The following is a 20,081-nucleotide window of genomic DNA, read 5'->3' on the forward strand; positions in this document are numbered from 1 at the left end:
GGACTTTTTCCACATCTACCTAATACCAATCAGTGCTTCCTTTCAGAAACTGAGGTGTATATGGCATGTCTACAACACTGTCTCTGGCTTGTTTTCTGAAACAAATTCCAAGAGGGGCAAGCTGCTGTGATATATGAACATATGCTAGAGAAAGGACTGAGAGCACTAATTCATTTGGCATAAGCTAGTATACAACTATTATCTATTTGATGACAGCAAGATCAATGCAAGCTGGATTTTGAACCTGTTTCATTAGCCTGCCCTGTCTTAAGTCACAGGATACTAGATACTGTTCCCGGAACTAGGTAACTCTATTGTTCCAGTGGAAAAAAACTCCTCTAGTGTAGTGTTTTAGAGAAGATATGCTCTGTACCTCTCTTATACAAAACATGAAAGTTACAATTATAAAACTCTGGAAGAATTAATATATTTCAATACTATTAGTTTAGGTTCTCATTAAAAGCACCCTTATGACTTTTTTTTTGACCAAACCCTCCCACTCTATCAAAGCTTCTTTGCCCTGCTAAGCTCAAAGATCCAGCACTTGATTTGATTGTGTCAACATATGTTTCCAGTATAGCACATGTAGTTATATTGTAGTTACAATGTAATGCCTATTAGGTTGTACAAGGCAAAAAGATGCAAGGAGGTAGTGCTGCTCTTCACCACAGGTATCATTCAAGTGTCAGCCACAGTTTAAAAAAAGTAGTTCGTTGAAGAATGGATGAAGTCTGTAGTAGTGACTAATGTTTCATTTCCTCCTTCAGCTGCATGTCAGTCCCAGTTGTCATGAGAGCTATTTTCAGGAATGCTGCAAAGGTGAAAGCTGATAGTGAAACACAAGACATGGAAGTAGACATGAAACAAAAACCTGAACCACCATGTGAGCAAATCACGGATTCTAATAGTCTTGAAGAAGGTCTTTTTGTGGCTGATCAGCAAAATTTGGTAGTGATAAATAAGCCAAGTATTACAGACAGCCCAAAAGAAAATCTCTCCACAGGCAAACTGGAAACTCTGGGTGATAACATGGAAAAAAGTAACCCCACAGTAAACACAGAAACTTTGTGCAGAGTGGAGGACCACAGCTAGTACAGAAGCTGTTACGATAGATAAGTAAAACACACAACCTATTGTTTGATAATCAGAAAAGAAAGAAATATTTTCCCTGGCGTAGATTGCTTTTGCAGAAGTAGTTGGAGAGAACTTGGCAAGCATTACTGTCTACTTAGTAATTTGTGAATGGAGTTTCCTCTTTGCACACTATTAAATACATAGAAGTAATACTCTTGAATTTGCATTTTTAAACTTCCAAATTTGGAAAGTCTAACACTGCTCTAGTAAACTTTATTTTTGTCCGCACCATATTCTACCACAGTATGGAAGAAATTTCTAACATACGTGATACAGGCTATAACATAACACATGCGCTTGTAGAAAACTAATGTTTATCCATGTCAGCATTACACTAAATAAATTGAGAAAAAGAAAGTTGTTTGAACAATTTTGTACATACGTAATTAACGTAGACAGCCCTATTTGTCCACTATTTCAGAAACAGGTTCAATAAGAGACTTCTAATTGTAGTTCTGTTTTCCTCTAATGCAGAAGCAGTACTGAATGGCAGCCAGACTTACAGTCTACCAACTCTCTGGCAGGATAATAGTCTTTAGTAAGAAAGTTGTAAACTCAGTCTCTGAAAATCAAGTAATTTTTACCATAGCTTTTTTCTGGCCTCAAAGTATAAAACTGTTCTGTGATTTAAATTTTTTTTTTTTTGAAAGTATAGTTGTCGGCTGTTCAAAACTTCAGTTTGTCTCTGTCTAGACCTGCTTTGTCTCAGACATGAAGGAAAGTTACAAGCAACTTAAAACAAGTAAACTCCTAACTTACTGTAAATCAGTTTAATTAGTGTAAAACAGAGATGGGCATTCACAAAGAAAAGACTTCCTGACCAGAGCAATTTGCAGCTACAGTTAAGGCAAGCAACAGGAAAAGGAGTCAAATATAGAATGTTGTCACAGAAATATGCATCTGTGGCTGGCAACATGTTTCTACGAGAAGGTGAATAAGCCTGGCTTCCTTGAAGAATTTGGGAAAAACAGTACGGGAATGAGGGAAAGAGAGTTCAGGCTAGAAGGACTGGCAAAATAAACACAAAAATAACACAAGGAAGTTCGTTAAACTGGGAATGTGTTCAGTGTGGTCTAACAGGTTATGAGTAGATGGTCTAACAGTAAGACAATGGAATTGTCAATAATTCTGCATTTGAAGAGAATGGTGTGTTTTCAGCAAAAGTGAAATAAGTAGGACTGTACGAGGAGAAAAAAATAGTTGTTAGCTGTGAAAGTGCACTGCATAGTGGTTACAAAAGATAATAGGAAGAATTTGACAAAAGGTGAAAAATTCCTCTATTTTATATAGTGACTAGAGAGTCACAGTACTCTAGAAATCAGCAGAAAATCCTGTTCTATTTTGCACAGAGTTACCATATTATCAACAGCAGCTTATTCTTCAAGAATAGCTTGTCCATAGCACTGGGCATTTATTTTTGAGGTATTAGAGGGGACCTATTTAGAGGGCCTATTTAAGGGACCTGCTCCACTTCCAAACTGCTGCCAAAAGAGAAAGCGAGGGTGAAATGATAGCTTCTGACACAGAACAGAAACATGTTTAGCAAATCTTTGTAGAGCTTTAAAAGTCATTTCCCCTTTCTGTGAAAGTTATGTTTAAGATTGAAAGCAAGGGTTTTTTTGCCAGGAGCCAAAGCGTGGTGAGGATTTACAGAAGTTACCTCTACTGGGAAGTATCAAAATCAGATTTCCCTAAAAGTGATGCATCAGCCTGTATGTGGTTCACAAACTGAGAATCAAATCCAGCTGAGACAATTTTAAATACCATGAGACAGGAAAAACTAATGTTCCAGTTGCTGGACATGATGAAGTATATCCAGTGATAAGCCCAGTTGCTCTACTAGCCAAATCGTCTGCTTTTTCACCCAAGCAAGGGTTGACCTTTCAGGATCTGTGCAGAGTTTTGCCTTGCTGCACTCAGGCTGCAAGGAACCAACCTCACCATTATTTCTACAAATGTTTTCACCAGAGCTGCCACAGTCTTCGTGTTTTCCAGCTTTAACTTTATTGTGCTCTGTCCCAGCTGGAGCTGTGTGATTAAGGTCCATGTCCTGAACAGAATCTAAAATGTGTCCAAGATGTGGCTGTTGTTCAATAGAATTCAGATACTTAAGCACATCTTCTTCATGCTTTCCAACCACATCAAGAAGATTATTTATCTTACGTAAAGCAGAATCATGTCCATTAAAATGACACCAGGATAAGAGAGCACTGAAAAGTGAAGAACAAAAAAAAAAAAAAGTAATTACATGTACCCACACAGACCTCCAGTTGTTGAAGGGAGACAGCAATGTGACAAGGTATCTCTACTATATAAATACATGTATGTTTCATTCACATTTTCTGGGAAATTTAAGCAGTAGAACTGAATATTAAGCTTAAAGATGTAGATTCAGATAATTTTGGAGGAGCAACTGAAGGAGGATTTTTAAGAATGAACACTCTACACCCAGGTAGGCAATTCCCTGTATTCAAGACCTGAGAATTCTCAGGTTGCTCACTTTGGACAGATTTACAATGCACTTTTTTTTTTTCAAATTAAAACAGACAAAAAACTGCATGCATGCACGCTCCCTCCGTACACACCCTCCACATGCACATGACCTTAAGGAGTTTGTAACCTACTTCAGGGTTCCTCTGAACTGTCCACATGTAACCATCAGCTCAGCACCGTGTCTGTAACCTTGATTAAAGCCTTCCTGGAGTGCAAGTTCTTTCCCAGCCTCAATTCCATCCCTATAGCCTTCCTATAATAAGAGCAGTAAAACAGGTTCTTCACAAGATGAAAAATTGGACCTGTGACGATTTCATAACAATAAAAAAAGTTTACACAAGTATTCAGTCTCTTAAATTACAGCTTCTAGATTTGAACATCCCTCCCAGCTACAGCCCCACTGCCAAACCAAAACATGCTTTTTGCAGTGCATTATGATTTACTGATCTGTAAGATCCAGTTCTTTTCCAAAAGGATCCCCAGAAGGTCAGAAAATAAGGAAAGTATTTTTACAAAAATAAAAAATAAGACAAATCTGCAGGAAAGCATGCTTGCTTTTATGATGACCAACTCCTTTATGAAAAATTTGTTAAAGAATACCACATATAGATTTCTAGACATCTAAAAATACATAGGCTGCAAAGCCTCCCCTTTAGCAGAGGTACTCTCCGGTCTGTATTCCATCTACCTGTTTTCACAAAACTAATTATTGAGCCTTGCTTCTCTGTTTGCTGGATCTCACTCAATTCAAGAGTTATACTGGAAAAAAGATGGTGATGGAGTGAGTCACATATAATACACATAACACTGTGATTGCTTTCTGTAAGAAACAGCTAATGACTGTAATGCCAATTAATTTCTTTATATTCTAATCACATTACCATATAATGTAGAATAATTCTTAAATTTTTTCACACCAAAATTGCAAGTTGTAAGAGTTAAAACTTCTATTTGCTCATGAGAGAAGAAAGCTGGTGGCCTTGCTAGAGAAATAACCAGGATCAAGAATGTTTCTTTATTTTGCCCAACATACAGCTCTAACCTCAATAACATTTTATGATTTTGCAGTATCTACTCATAAAATACCAGAGGGATTTGTGTAAGAACACTAAACAGCTCGTAAGAAAACCAGTCTTTTCAAGGGACTCAGATGCAGGAAACTTTTCCTTGGAGAATAATACAACAGCTCTGTTGTAATACCCTTCCTCATCAACAGCCTACACAACAGCTTCCATTCATGTTCTTCAGCCAAATGCTGTTCACCCGTGAGCAGACGAGCCCTACTGGCCCCACTCTGAATGATAATGTATCTGTCGAAATAACCTGGGTTTATGTACTTGTTTTGTTCCCTGTAGAATTCCAGGGAGGGAAGGGCTGCAGAACACATTTTTATGTATGAAAATACATAAAATGTATTTTTCACTAGGAGAATAAATAAGCCACAGAACTACCCAGACCGCAACGTCCAATTGTGGTTCCACATTGAGTCACACATCTTAGATCTGACTGATGAAGAACTCTGCTTAAAAACCCAAACATCTCATATTTCTTTGTTAGCACTGTTTACCTGTGTTGCCCTACATTTACTAGTGGTATACCTACAAGTATGAAGCAAATAGCTTGCACCAGAATTTAGCACTGCCTTTTACAAATGCACATCGTTGTACAGAGGGAGCCAATGTCTTTTGGTAAAACAGTACTTTGCTCTGATAGACTACTAGGATAGAGTTTCTGAAAATCCCTGCTAAATTTTCTTGACATTCAGAAGAAACTAAGCCACAATAACTTTTAAGCAGCCACTCTTAGTTTTCCCTTTAAATTAGCCATATGTGTATCAAGGTATGTATCAGTAAATCTAAAATGGTTAAAAAGACTGTTAAATCATTGTTATAGAAGTACCTTCAATCTTTTTTTCATGGTGCTGTTCCATTCTTTCTGTAGTAGATACATCTCATCTGCATCTTCATCAAATATATCCTCACTGGATCGGCTGACTGCAACTTGTACCCAGGACATAACAGCAGTGATGACTATGACTTCTGTTTATGTGGTAAAAAAAATACTGAGAAACTCTCAAAAGTCCCTCTGGCTAACTGTCAGATTAGAAGTATAGGCAAAAAATGTGAGTTCTGAAGAGAAGTCATGTACGGAGCTTATTCAACCCGCACATTCGTTTCCACATGGAAAACGGATACTGTTTACCATCAGGGTGCATCTGTCAAGAGAAGATAGTCAGATCATCACTGGTAAAGCAACTTCTGTAATTTATGAGGACAACTTAAGACAGTAGTTTTTTCCCTTCTTATGGCAGTGACATGCATATGGACATCAAATGGGCATTTCTAAATGTTGTTAGTACACGAACAGCAGGCAGAAACAACTTTATGACTTGATTCTGATAGCAGCTGACGAATAGCCCCATATAGCTTCCATGCAGTGCAATAAGTTATATGCCTAGGTAATTGCCTGCAGAGTTAATAACTGGCAAAGACTTTCACCTTTGATTTTGTTTCCTGGTTATGCTAAATACTTAACCATCTTATAAATCTTGAGCAGAAATACTCCTTTATATTTTGAATAAAGAATTAGCTAGTTCTACTACAGAGGGAAGAAGACAGAATTGGATTATTTCATCTTTTCCACTGAAGAAAATCTTAAGAGGCCACTCACAACTAATTCCTTGCATCGGTGGAAATTCTTACAACCCACAAATGCTGTTTCTTGCAGAGGCACCAGCGGCTTTTAGGGAACCGAGGGCCATAAGAGCCATCCCGCGCCCGACCACGCTACTTTTCCTGGGAATTCCAGGAAAAGCTAGCTGGAGTCTCGCAGCCTGCAGGCTTCCTCCCTGCGGCGCGCCAGAGGTGCACCCACCGTCCCCACACCTTTCCAGCCAGCAGATCGCAAAGCCATGCCTCAACACGGCAGCGCTGCCCTGCCCAAACCTCGGCCGAGCCCACAGGTCCCCCACCGCGGCACCGGCACCAGCCCCGGCCAGGCCGCGACCCGCCATTTCACGACCGGCCGCTCAGCCCGGCAGGCGCCCAGCTCCCCACAAGCCACTGCGCTGCGGGGAGCCTTCCTTCTCCCCCACCTGTCGGCAGGCGCAGCTTCACCTCACCTCTCCCGGCTGCTCGCTCAGCCCCGCGCTCCGTCCCCTCACCACAGCCGCCGCGCCACAGCGCACCACGGCCCGCTGGAGGCCGCCATCTCGGCTGAGGGCAAACTGGCTTCACTGACGTCGGAAGCAATAGGGGAACGGCAGCCATGTTGGCCGAGGGCAAGCTCCGCGGAGGTCATAGTTAAACAGCCGCCATCTTAACCAGCCGCCCCATGGCTTCAAAGCCCGTCCGAGACACTGGAGGCGGGCGGCCATCTTGAGTGCGGGCGCAGCCTCGCATCCTCCTCAAGGAGGCAGGGCAGGTTGGCCGGGCTCCTGGGCCCTCCTGCCAGCCGAGGGGTGAGAGTCGGTGACGGAAGCCGGGCGCTGGAGAGGGAAAGAGCTGTTACTGTGAACCCCTCTCCCGGCTCTCCAGAGAGAGGGGCGTATGGCAGCCCCAGGCCTTCCACAGTGACCTCAGGCCAGCTCTGGGGGGAGCCTGTTCCCTGGGGCACGGAGGTTTCGTCCTCTTTTCAGTCATACATTGTGGAATTTTAAAAAAATCTGCCTTGTTGGCTTCTGAATCCTTAAGGTCCTTATGTGTCAAGTGTGCCCTTAAGCTGTCCTCCACAAGATTTAGGCATCACAATAATAAATCCTTTTTAATATGAAGGGTGCCAGCAGGACTCAGGTGTTTCATTGTTTGCTTCTATTAGAGAAAAGAGTAACATCCTTTTGACATAAATACAACAGAATAATGTGTTTTTCTTTGTGCCTGCTGCATTTAGCATATGAGCATAAGTTTAAAGTCAGTTAATCTTCATAAACATACTATACATCAACCTTGAATTTAAGTTGCACATTTTCTCCAAATTGCCAACTCCTGTTACAGTAAATGCCCTCATATACTGAGTGCTTCTGTGGGTCCCTGAGAGGGAGCACATTTGCTCCTCCTCTGGAGAGGCTGATTCCCTGTTTACCAGGCTGGCCATGGTGCCACACTCACCCCACAGCGACTGCCAGGTGTCCCACCTCCTGTCCCACAGGTGGCTGGTGAGATTCTTTACAGCAGGGCTAGGGACACCACCGCAGATGACAGCAGACCCTGTCCTCACACTGCAGGTACTGAGAGATGAACGATTGCATGCTGCGACTCGCACAGCCACAGCACTCTCATTCTTCTTGTCCTTTTTGTTTTGCAGAGACAGCCTGTCCTCCTGCTCATGGCCCTTCTTGGACACTTGCTGCTGGTTGCATGTTGAGGTATGAGTGGCCAAGTAACCCAAATCTGTCTAGAAACTGGTGCGTCGGGATGAAATGACACTGGTGCCTCTGAACGGCCAGAACTGTGCATATCTGTTCCTCAGAGGTTACTATATGTGTCTATGACTGCTGATTTCCTAGCTCAGTTCTATCACTTCCACCTCCTGTCTGGTAGAGGCTTATTTAGCTAGTTCTGCCATAAAAAAATGGCAGAAGTTCTGTTTAAAAAAAAACAGGCAAGAATGCTGAATATAGCCCGCATGCACAAATGCACAGTCACAGAAAAGCTCGTGACCCCCTCATGACCAGTCATAATGGCACTACTAAACCTGGGTTAACCCTTTGCTTATCATTTTGCACTCTGTCCCCTCAGCCTCTTGCTCTTCTGGAAAAGATACACAGGTCATGCCTCAGGGTCACTGTGAGTTTCCCAAATTCAAACTGTCTCTGTTTAAATGTCTTACATTTACCAAAGTTGATCATTCCACACAGATGTTTATGTAAGATAAATCCTTATAACCATGAGGAACAGTGAAGAAAGCTCATATTCCCACCCCTTTCTCTTAGTAGTTGTAGGTGGATAATTTGGTGAATCATGTTGTATACATAGAGCAGCATTGTTGGGTTATGAAGTGCAGTTGCAACTTGAAGACAAGTTGATTGTATGCTGATGGCCTTGACAGGGCTGCTGGCTGGGCTTGAGGGTGAGGTGTAGTGCCTCAGGGTGTGGACGTTTTCCACACCTATGTGTGTTCTAAATAAAGCAGTGCCTGCATGTTATGGTGACACTTTGTAATCACACATGCCAAAGGATCAAAACATGAGAACAATATTTCACAGGCTACAAAGGAGTTCTGGCATTTTTGCAGAATAAAGAAAAGTTACCTGAAAATGTGAAAAACAAAGTAGTAGTTGATTTGTGACCCATTGTAAAATTTGTCACTGCCATATCTAAGATTAAAAACTGGTTAATTTTAGGCTTATGGTATCTGTTATACCAAAGGTACCTCTGATCCATGAACATGCTTGGCTCAGCAGTTACTCCCTGCACACCTGGAGTACTGGGGAGAGGCTCCAGAGGGGCCAGTACACAGTCATACAGAGCTTAGGACTACCAAGGGGTTGCAGGAGATCATTACAAAGAATTTCTTTCAGCTTCATCTTAGCGGTAAGGTTTGCCATTAAGCAATCAGCCACAAGTCAGCCAAAATTAAAATATATGAACATAGTGGCATGGGCTGCTCCTTTACACCTTTATTACTGTACATAATGTTTCAGATAAAGCATTGCTCACATTCAGATCTTTATTACACACTCTTGTCTTTCAGTCATCAGTGCCTCAAACCCAAACTGACAGGAACAGCCAATGGATTTCATCATAATGCACGAAGATCCATCAAGATTTCAAGCTTTTTTGAAGGGTGGTTGATTACCATAGCCAGGACTTGTGCTGTGTACAGGCTACTCTGTGGGGCAGAATGATCACATTCTCACTAGGGCAATTTCTGTTCCTGTGTACTGCTGTCTCTGGCAGAGTTGAGCTAAGGCTTGTGAAGGGCCCAGGGTAGAGGACTATTTACACTGGAAGTTATTCTCCAATCATACAATGCTTATGTCATGGACTGACAGAACCATGTTTCGTTGGCTCTAATTTTGGGACTAATATAATCCTTTTAAGAAATCACAGCTCTTAAATGGTATTTGGAGGAATTTCAAGAACACTTAAATCACTGTTAACTTGTTCTCTGTAGTAAACAAGACTGAAACATAATGGGAAAGAGTAAGCTATTGAAATGTGAGGAGAATGAAAACCATCAATATTTAATAAAAATAGTATATGCATTGTCACCAAACATTGCGCAAAGTTTCTGAAGAGCCTTAAACTGTAAGTCCCTCCCAAAATGTGTATTCTGCCTATGGTCAGGTCTGTAGTCTTTTCCAGGTATCTGGCTCTACTGACTGGTCAGATTCTAGGCTGTTTTCCTTGAATAACAAGGTGAATAATGGTGAATAACAAGGCATTGGTAGGACTGCCTACAACAGCAATAAGACAGACATACTCATGCTTACATGCAGGCTACGTCTCTGTCCTGATCTTGGCTCTCTGTGCATTTTTCCTTCATGCAAGGGGTTGTGTACTGCTGGCTGGATGTTGCAGTAATAATACAGTGACCTCCAGTGCTTAAATCCTTTGCTTCCAGACCTACCACAGGGAAGGAAACAGTGAGCTAACATGTTAACTGCAAGGTCATAGGCTTAATGAGGTTTTAAATATTGCAGCTCACAGCACAGAGACTATAATGACCCTAAACAAGAGGGTTAAAATAAACCTCTAGGATCAATGATTATTACCAGGGCATGGTAATAAACATACATTTCTGTGTTTTCCTATAACATCTCTCATTCAGGATATTAAGGCAATTTACTAGTAAAGCCCTATCACCCTCTTGTGATGAAGGTAAGTAATACATAGGAATCACTTCCCTGTTTTTGTGAAATCTCTTCTCTCTTCTTTAATAACATGCGATAATATTACACAACACTTTGGGTCAAAATATCTCATTTAATGTCAGAAGAAAACGGAAGAATATGGAAAAGAACTAGAAATTTATTAATATATCAAGGGTAAATGTCTAACATTCACTTCAAAGCACCACAGGAATCTTAATAACCATTTTGCCATTACTTCTCACACAAGTGTTTTCAAGGGAGGGGATAGTTTTCTGCCTCTTCCTTCCCCTGTATTACCAAAGCACAGAACTTTGGTAGTTAAATGTCACCACAGGGCAGTTTTCCTACTTGCAGAATCATGACCATTTCAGATCCTGGCAAAAAAGAAACCTTTCCTGAATATTCCATAGACTGCCAGCAGTTTGGCTTGTACTGAATTATAAGTGGAAGTGATTAAGCAAAGGAATAACTTTTTTTCCCCCTGCTTTCCCCAGGCTTGCTTTGAATGTCCCCAGGGAAGCCAGGCTTGCAGTCTGAAAAACTGTACTCTGAACTGTTGTGTACTAAACAGAGTAGCAGGTACAGTTTATTAACACCAACGCAGTTCTCCCTCCATCTGTCATTGTCCTTGGTTTGCTCTTCAAATGAGTGAAATTTGTTGTCCCCAGATGTAGTCCATATTTTCATTGTGGAAATTCAATAACAACTCTAACACTGGAAAAAAGATGGTATGGCTGAGATCAAAACGAGCTATATGCACATTCCAGCTCCACATTAATGCTGACAGAACAGTGTAATATGGGATTACACTATCCTTTTTAGAATATACAACAGAGAAGCAAGGAAGGAATATTCCTAATTCAGTCTTCAATCTGTTGACAGTGAGCTTTTTACAGTGTGAAATTCCACACAGAAATGAACAGAAAGAGGTTATGTCAATAAGGACAAGAAAATGTAATAAATTCTACATTTTAGTTGTGTAGCTGAATCATGTGTCTACTGAAATTGTAATATCAGTGATGAGTCTGACTGGTTTTGTATCATCAATAGAGCAGGACCCTGTAGCTCTGTGACTCAGGTATCTTTCAATAAGATTTTTCTACTTTATTGATTATATTTTTTGATGCAGAGCTGCCTTTTTTGTTTGTATAATAATTGATCATTATATGCAAATATTTACTGTAATTGTAACTGGTCCAAGGAAAACGCTGTATTCCACTTATGAATTTCCCTAGTGAATTGCATCTCTATTCAAATCACACAGACTTTTTGTCACACTTGCGTTGCTTCAACGGGAGAGAAATGCCAGCTCTTTTCCTTTGGCTAAGAGACGAATTGCCCTCTCTGTTTTATCCCTTGTATAAACTCAGGCAAATGATGAAAAACTGCAGGAATAGCAGCTGTACAATGCTGATCCAATTGTCTGAAGTGAATAGAACTGCTAGAAGGCATAAAACTTGTGGAGTGCACTGATTTCTTTAGCACCTGAAACCATGAGAAAACAATTGTTTCAGTGACAATGCACAGTTTCTGAAAGGTTGAGGTTATGACAAGGGTGGTTAAATGGTGGCTTTTGAATTGCATGTGGATTGTGAACAATTCCAGTACAACATGTATGCCATATCTGCAGTGTATAATTGGTTGTTTGGCTGTGCTAGCACAAAGGCTGCTGGGCAACTCATATCCTCAGCTGTGAAAGAAAGTGAGCTGGCATCGCTGGGCCTCTTGGGACCCAGGTATACACTGGGGCTGTCTCCCTCCTACAGGGAGCTACAGAGCCTGCAGAGCCATTGTCACCTGTAAACTGCTACCGGAGCTCTCCGAGGAGGGCCCTTGCTAGGTGAGACAAAGCAGTTGCCCAGGACAGCATATTGCTGGGCATGGCAAAATGTTTATGCCCCTTTTGCCCATTTTTACCTTACAACTGCTGCTGCAGCCAGGTGGGGTGTTAGATGTTACTGCACCAGCCCTGGCAAGGCAGTTGGGCTGTGACTTTCCCTTCTCCTAGCTCCTCTCTTTCTCCCATTTTTAGTCTTATCCTCTTAATCAACACTGGAAGAACAAGTATCACTTTGCTTATGGCTCTGGCTCTGAGTTATGCTCAGCCACCTGGAGGTGATAGCATATAGCTAAATACTCAGGAATTTATTCTCCTGCCTTATGTTGAATGTGATCTTACCACTTTCCTGGGTTACTTTCTCAGACCTGCAAGTACAGATATGGTCATCTTTCACAATTATCATGGGTGTCACTGGAAGGTGCTATCTTTCATAGCAACTGCAGGTGCCATGCAGCTAACAGAACATGGAATTTGACATTTCAACAAGACCAACCATTGCACGTGGCATCTTGAATATCGCTCACTGGTCTGGAAAAGACTGAGCATGGTTACTCATAGTTACTCCAAATTTATTTCATGGGACTTAACTATATACATTTACATGCAGTTACCTGCCCATACTTCGCCATTCTATTTTGCTCAAGAACCAACGAATGCAGTTCATCTGACCCAACAATAAACCAACATCTAAACAAGTAACATCAGGTACTTTTTTTTCACTGAATTATTATGGTCAGTATCTGTCACCCTGAGTTACGCTGAGAAGCACATTGCTATTCAGGCAATTATTGATTTCTGTGAGTTTGCACGCAGGGTAACGCAGTTCTCAGCGTGTGGGATCACAGAGAAAGTGAACTTTCTCATCAAATTTTCAGCAGCAGAAGACTTGCTAGCTCTTTAAGAAAACTGAAACAGCAGTGGTCATATTACAAGCTCAGGCCCTGACTTTAGAGTAATCATATGATACATTCAAAGTCTGAAGCTACCTTTCTTTGCTCATCCAAAAGCTGCAATGAGTAGAGTGGCTCAGTGGGACACGTCAGGCAGGCTTGGCTCATATTTTAAATAGCAATAAAGAGCTTCAAAGTTCTTCAAAGAACTAGAAAAAAGAGCTACAAACTATCCTTCTGTTTTGTGAAATAAATGAGGTCACACCTTCAGCAAAACTATATATTGTGTTTTGCCACTGACTCAATGCATCAGCTGACTAATTGTGACTAAACAATTTTACAAGTAATGCAGCAATTACATAGCAAAATCACAATGAATTCAGCACCACCTGAAGGCTGGAAATCAAATTCCATGGCAATTTGACAGGTGCTCTAAGTTACAGGAGATGAAATGTAAGGGAAGCTGATTTGAGGCAATTTGTGCACAGAGACAGCAAAAAGCTCTCTATAGAAATGGGCTACTTCATTTCATTTTTTCCTAAACCCAGATTCTACTTGTTTCTCTTTCTAACTCCCATACAGATATCAATTCCTCTGAGAAACTATCTCACAGCAATAGCTTTGTTTGGGTAGTTCAACTGAGGTGAAAAATACATCTCAAAATGGGAACTGTGTTATAATTTTAATTATGTAGCAATTGCAAACTGATCACATTGTATATTGTAAGGTTTTAGAGTATCACCTGTCTGTGGAATATTAGCATCAGGGTCTATTCCTGTTATTTATAAACATGGTGTAAACTGAAATGAACTGTCAGTTCTGTTCCCAGAACTTTATAAAAATTTCACATTTTAGGGTCTTTTTCTGAATAATGTAACTAATTCAATTTTTTCTTTTTGTGAACTATCATATTCTATTGAGGAGCACCCTTTATCACAATGTTTGGCAAAGGCATTTCCAGTTTATTAAAGAGACTGTGATTTAATAATTTGGCCAGGGAAAATCTGCAGGTCCTTTGAGAATCATCTTAGCACATGTGGAATACGTCCCTTTTTTTCTATCAAGAAAGTAGTGTATAAATATTTTACTAATGTGCTGAGGACTGCATTTTATCCTCATGCAATATTAGCTTCTCAAGTCTTAGAATATATTAAGGCATAAGATGGTCTGTGATTACTTGAAAACGTTAAACCTTGTTTTGTCTGTCACTCCTACCCCCACATTCCTGTGCAATGGCTGTTTTTTCAGAAGCCGAAGCAACACAGACAAACCTTGTTTCCTGAATGAATGATGAGGTAATGAAAATTAATAGTAGCCCCTACACACCATTGATTTTTTTTTTTAAATCTCAAAGATTGACACCTTATCTTTGTATTTGAAACAAGCGTATGTCTCTGTTGTAATAAATGTAGGTATGCATGTATACCCTCATACCTATGAGCATTGTCTGCAGACTCTGAGGAGCTCAGGGGCATATTTCAAATTCACTTCAACAAGGGCACCAGGCTATGTTATAAGGATTTCGTAAAAATCCATCCCTTAGAATCTTGTAAGTAATCTCTTGGATATCCTACAGGCTTTCTTTCATAAAGCTTTCAACACAGAGTTGAGTGGGCTGTGCGTGTGTGTGTGAAGTTGCCCTGATTGAAATGCCAATATTCTCTCTCTCTCTGTGCTCTGAAATTTACTATTGCAATAAAACGGAAGCATTCCCTTGCATACCAAAACGAAGTGGCTATGAAGAACAACCACTGAAACTCCTCATTTATTTCATGGTTTCGGTTTAATTGACATCAGCATTCAATCCTTCCTACTGTCCTATTCATTGTCTCCCTCTCCTGGAGATTCAGTCTGGATTCAGTGTACAGCAAATTCATTACTGAACTACAGCACCTTCCCTCTCTGAAAGGAAGGGGAAAGAAAGAAGTCACGCTGTAGTTAGAATCACAAGCATCTAATCTTAGTATTTTTCTTTTATCTACATTTCCTTTTTTTTTTCTTTTTTTCTTTTTTTTAAACTTTGAGGTATTTCCCACAATACCCACAGAAAGCAACCCACAACACCTCCTCCATCTCCCAGTCCAAGTCTCTGTTGAGGGACAACATGTTAAGAGGATATTTATTTATCTCCCTGACTCCGAATAACCAGTGCCAGAGACAGCATAATACAAATATTTCTGAATAATTCATGAAATGATTGATGGGCAAAAAAATATTGCAAACAATGTATTTTAGGCATATTATTTAATCAGCAGCAATAAAACTGTTCATTTTGTACAGAACATGAATAATTTATTTTAATACTAAAGGATGAGAATTCCTGTAATGCATGATTTGTAAGAATGACCCAACCAGCTCTAATCAGAGACTGGGGAGCATGCGCATGAGTAGCATGCAGTGTGCAAATATGTAGGCAATGATGAGAGGAAAAATAAATTGCTTAGAATGGTGAAGGGTCACTGGTACCCCCTAGTCCTTCCACAAGAATGGAGCCCAAAAAGTGTTTGAAATTGGGGTAGAACTGGCATGGTGTAAAATAAAGAGAGCAAGGAGGCAGATTTGGTAAAATCTTGCCTCACTTGGGGAAATAAAACCACATATTACCTGTAGAGAATAGGAAGAATGATATGGGGAGCCACAGTACATAGAACATAACCTCCACATTAATGCAATTTCTTGGGCAAAAGTGTTGGGGGAAGGATGTGGTAACATTAGGGAGTACTGTGCTACAGAAGATTTTTTTAATACTGAACACGCAATGATCCTAATGCTCTTTTTAGCATAGTGCAGACTGTGTGGGAAAAAGATCCCCCAAAGCCTGGCTTTCTGGTAGCTCTCTCCTGTTCATGGGACAAATCCTCTTCTAGAGCTCCCTCTGATGTTTGTATGACAGTAGTTGTTACCTGTGGGGACATGCAGCCTTAGAGCTCAGCTGTGGTAGGCATGGTATTGTGGAATAAGATGATTATGGACTCTAGGATAACAACTACGAAAATATTAATTTATTCTGCACGTACAGCTCACCCCTTTTCTCAAATGTGTCAAAAACATGATAAGATTTAGGGGTATCCACCAGTGGGAACTCACAGCAGATGCCACATTGATGCTATACAGCATACTAGCATGGGGACTTACTCCTGGTGAGAGCAGAGCCGTTCGTCAGATGGAGCAAGTTTACTGTGGCTTCTGTAGCTAAGAACTTAGAAAAGGTCCTAACACCTCACATTACATCTGGCTAAGTGGAAGGATAGTCTCAACTTCTACTGTGGGCTTAGATTCCACGTTGGTACCTGATTAGGAGTCAGTAGATTCAAAGTAGCTGAACCCAATTAAAAAAGTGAGGTAGATGGTAGATGCTCTGTTTCTACTCCATTCAGTGGACATTTCCTAAGTATTTAGTCCTCCAAAAAAAAAAAAGTAGAGGTACTGTGTAAAAATATCTACAGAATCTAAAGCCCTTCAAAAGAGCACTCTGCTACTAAATAATGTAATAGCATGTATCACTCATTTATTACATATCAATAAATAATTTAAAATTATCTGTAATTTGAAATGCTCCCAAAATTATGACCATTCCCCTGTTTGTTCTGTATACACTTGTAAGGGGAGTTTCGTGGGCTTTCTCTGGTTTAAACTCTTGATTTTGAAATTTTTCTTTGCTGTCATTAGCACTAAGAGAAAATGGAAGAACACTGGATAAATCCTTATTTGAGATGACTATCAGGAATGTAAAAAAGAAAGATTCCTTGAAGTGAGAATAAACTCCTTCTTTGGCAGATTAGCTGCTGGCTTCTAAATCTTCCTCCTGAGAGGAGAGTACACAGGAGGTAACAGAATGTTATGTCTTTCCCTTTAGCTAGCTGGTAGCAGATTTGCAAGAAGTCCAGGTCATCCCTTCCGTAGCTCTCATGCCCTGTTTTCGGGCAGCAGGGTATGATAGCGAGGTGTGGGACTTGGGTGAAACTTTGGCTTTGGTGACATTGATTCAACAATTCATTGACTCAGCAGGCAGGATTTCAACCCATGTGCCCCAGCCAAGTGCAGGGCACAGGCTAGCCCTCGATGTTTAATTATAAGGTGTGGGTTGTTCAGCAGCATTTTACATCTGTGACAAAAAGAACCTTCAGTCAAATCTTTGTGGGTAATTGATGTGTTACTCCTCCTTTGCTGGATCAGAAGTAGTGGCCTGACCTTAACCATGTCACTGTCTTCCTGCTGTATACATTTTCCGCATCTGTAACAGACAACAAGGAACTTTACACATTCTGAAGCTAAAATAATGAGAATTTGTGTATGCATATGAAACATTTCCCAGTACAGTGACATAGATAAAAATCACAAGTGTGCTTTAGAGTAAATGAATGAATGAAATTTAAGACTGATACTGCAAAATAAATTTGGACTGGCTTTTTTTGGTGGGGGGAACTCATTAGACTGTGAAAATTAATCACACTGCACATGGTACCCCACTGGCAAGACATTACTCACTGCAAAATAATTCTGTTGTTTTGGGACTTTGCTTGTATACTAGATTGATGGTGATTCAGTGTTTATTGAGATTTTTGGTTAGCATCTCATTTATGTTTATGCCTACCAGATGGTCTTTGTTTGTCATAGTATTTCTTAGAAAATTTTTTTTGATCTCAGATTTGAGTGTCTGCATGATGAAGATGCTCTATAAGTGAAAGAAGAAATTGAGCAATATTAAACATCACAGAATACAAGTGATTGCTAAGGATAAAGAAAGCAGATTATGATTACAAATAACAGTTTAAGAGAAAAGCCTGAACTGATCTGGATTTTGGTTCTAGGGATAAGATCTTCAACCAAAATGTGTATCTTGCTGTGTTCCTAGTCTTGAATTTGGGGATTTAAAGTTAGGAAAAGAGCTAATTTCTAAGAAAACTTTTTTAGTAGCAAGACTTATTTTTTTCTAAACAAACCATTAAAATCTGATTGCCTGAGACATTTACGTGAAGCCCAGTGTGCCTAACATTGTATTATAAGCGTAATATAGGAGCAATATAAGAAGCAATGTCTGCCTAACCGTTTCAATCCCTCCTCCTCAGAATAGTAGACTGGTTCATGTTAGAATCACTGGGCCGAGGTTTAGTCCTCACTGTTGAGTGTGGCAGAGTATGACAAACAAATCTTTTCTTGTATGACAAACAAATCTTGGCCCCTGGTTTCCAGGGAGGGACACTGACATTATGGTACTGTTTGTTTGGGCACTATTGATCTTGCCCCTTCCCCCACCTCCTTCTTGAATCCCTTCCTGGAATAGGAAAGGCACCCAAAGATTTTGGAACCCATGAGAAATCTTTCATCATTTCTGAAGCTTTATGAACAGGGGTTAGGTCATACATCCTCAAGGAAGAGTTCTCATAGTAGATACCAGAGAAGCTTTTGATAATTTTCCAGCAAAAGGACATCTTGCTGTAAGATATCCTGATAATTCTTCCACGTACAGACGTAGAAACTGACATGAAAAACTCCTGAGTCTGTTAATCTTGCAAAATTGAGCTAATAATCAGATATGCTCTTCATGCAAAGTCAAATGAAAATATAAATAATACAGCTCCATAAATATATGTAGGGAGAATACAAACAAAGAACAGCCTTGGATAAACCCAGGAGGCAAAATACTAACTCCAGAGTCTTTTGGTTTCTGTCATGAAGCTAACAATTATTTTCCTTCAACTGCAAATCAGTAAGTCTTGAGACATGATGCTGAAGGAAAGCTAAAATAAATTGAGTTTGGGACCATAGACCATTGTCTCAAAAAGAGACAATTCAAACAAAAATTAGTTACATCACAGCACTTTGTTAAAGTTTAACAGTGAAAATAGGAGGCAGTGGTACCAGTTGCTTGGTATAGACTACAAGAGGAAAATTGTTTTCTGGTAAACTGAATTAAATCCAGAGCGACCAGAAGAGATGGTAGATGGAGTTGGTAGTGAAAGATACTCAATAACCTATAAATCTGTCTCCTTAAGTCACAGGGTAATGGCAATACTAACAGCAATCATGGTTAGAAGTCTTTCACTAAAATAAATAAGAGCTTTGGCTGGAGCCTCCACTTCTTTCACAGAGTAGGTTAGAATAAACTTCCTATTTTCTATCCCAGGATATGGTTCTTCCCATTGGGAAGTACTCAGGGGTACCTAGAAAGAATCAGAAACCTTCTATGAAAGGAAAGGGGGACAAAGCAAGCAAACATTGGGAGATTTGGAAACCCCGAAAACAGACACCAGGTGTTTTGCCACATACAACAAAAAGAGCAAAAGTGTTGGTGTATCTGAAGTATCGACAGCAACTCTGATGACTGATTAAGACTGTGGCATGTCTATACTGTGCATTATTAAGAGCTGAAAAGCAGATAGTGCTTGGTGTTAATTCAAGTTGATCTTTTCTGTTCTAGCTTTTACATGTACTGTATCATCCGAGTAGTTTCCCCAGTAATGTGACACATGTTTAAGGAGCTCACAGGAAAAAAAGACTGGTGACATTTTTGAAAAGATATATCTGGCCTTCAACAGATAAAAATTTTACCATGCCTTTTCTATTTCTTGATTCTGTATTGACACTTTTCCTCCCTCCCCATGTGTTCAAGTTCTCGTGAACAAGTTTTCATTTCATAGAGTCACTACTAAAGCTGTAATCACAGCTGGGCTGGGCACCATGTCTCACCAGCCCAAGGCAACTCAAATTCATTGTTTTCGTGGGACCCAGTAGCAAACAGAAATTACAGCCCTGTTGCAATCACTCCTTTTTTCCTGACCTCTTTCAATTTGAGGAGGATAAAAACTGTCACAATTCTCTTCAGGCAGTAATTTTTCAATAGCCATTGGTGAAAAGCCAAAAGCATAGTGCATTGAATGCACTATATTTTAATATCTGTGCATTCTTA

At 40.2% G+C, this 20,081-nt stretch overlaps 1 protein-coding gene across 6 annotated transcripts; it reads right to left on the bottom strand.

Annotated features, from left to right (window-relative positions):
• Window positions 1–180: 180 nt before the first annotated feature.
• On the bottom strand, window positions 181–7,131 carry YAE1 (YAE1 maturation factor of ABCE1). Of its 6 annotated transcripts, XM_072853571.1 has the most exons (5): window positions 6,722–7,128; window positions 5,527–5,666; window positions 3,759–3,880; window positions 3,076–3,344; window positions 181–811 (listed from the first exon to the last, which is right to left on the bottom strand). In XM_072853571.1, the coding sequence occupies exons 1-5, from the start codon at window positions 6,894–6,896 to the stop codon at window positions 744–746; spliced, it is 774 nt and encodes a 257-aa protein (XP_072709672.1). In that variant the 5' UTR covers window positions 6,897–7,128; the 3' UTR covers window positions 181–743. The 6 variants fall into 6 exon arrangements, with proteins under 6 accessions (XP_072709672.1, XP_072709670.1, XP_072709671.1 ...); XM_072853569.1 differs by having other exon boundaries at window positions 181–3,344; window positions 6,722–7,131; XM_072853570.1 differs by having other exon boundaries at window positions 181–3,344; window positions 6,749–7,128.
• Window positions 7,132–20,081: the final 12,950 nt, after the last annotated feature.

Source organism: Ciconia boyciana, chromosome 2, assembly GCF_034638445.1.
Source record: "Ciconia boyciana chromosome 2, ASM3463844v1, whole genome shotgun sequence".
Lineage (NCBI taxonomy): Eukaryota > Metazoa > Chordata > Aves > Ciconiiformes > Ciconiidae > Ciconia > Ciconia boyciana.

Excerpts from the sequence above, each read along its gene's own strand:
- YAE1 (XM_072853569.1), bottom strand. The coding sequence starts at position 6,896 with ATGGCTGCCGTTCCCCTATTGCTTCCGACGTCAGTGAAGCCAGTTTGC. Across the intron at positions 5,667-6,721 it reads GAAGCTGCGCCTGCCGACAG|AAGTCATAGTCATCACTGCT; the intron begins GTGGGGGAGAAG and ends CCACATAAACAG. Across the intron at positions 3,345-3,758 it reads CAGTTCAGAGGAACCCTGAA|TGCTCTCTTATCCTGGTGTC; the intron begins GTAGGTTACAAA and ends TTCACTTTTCAG.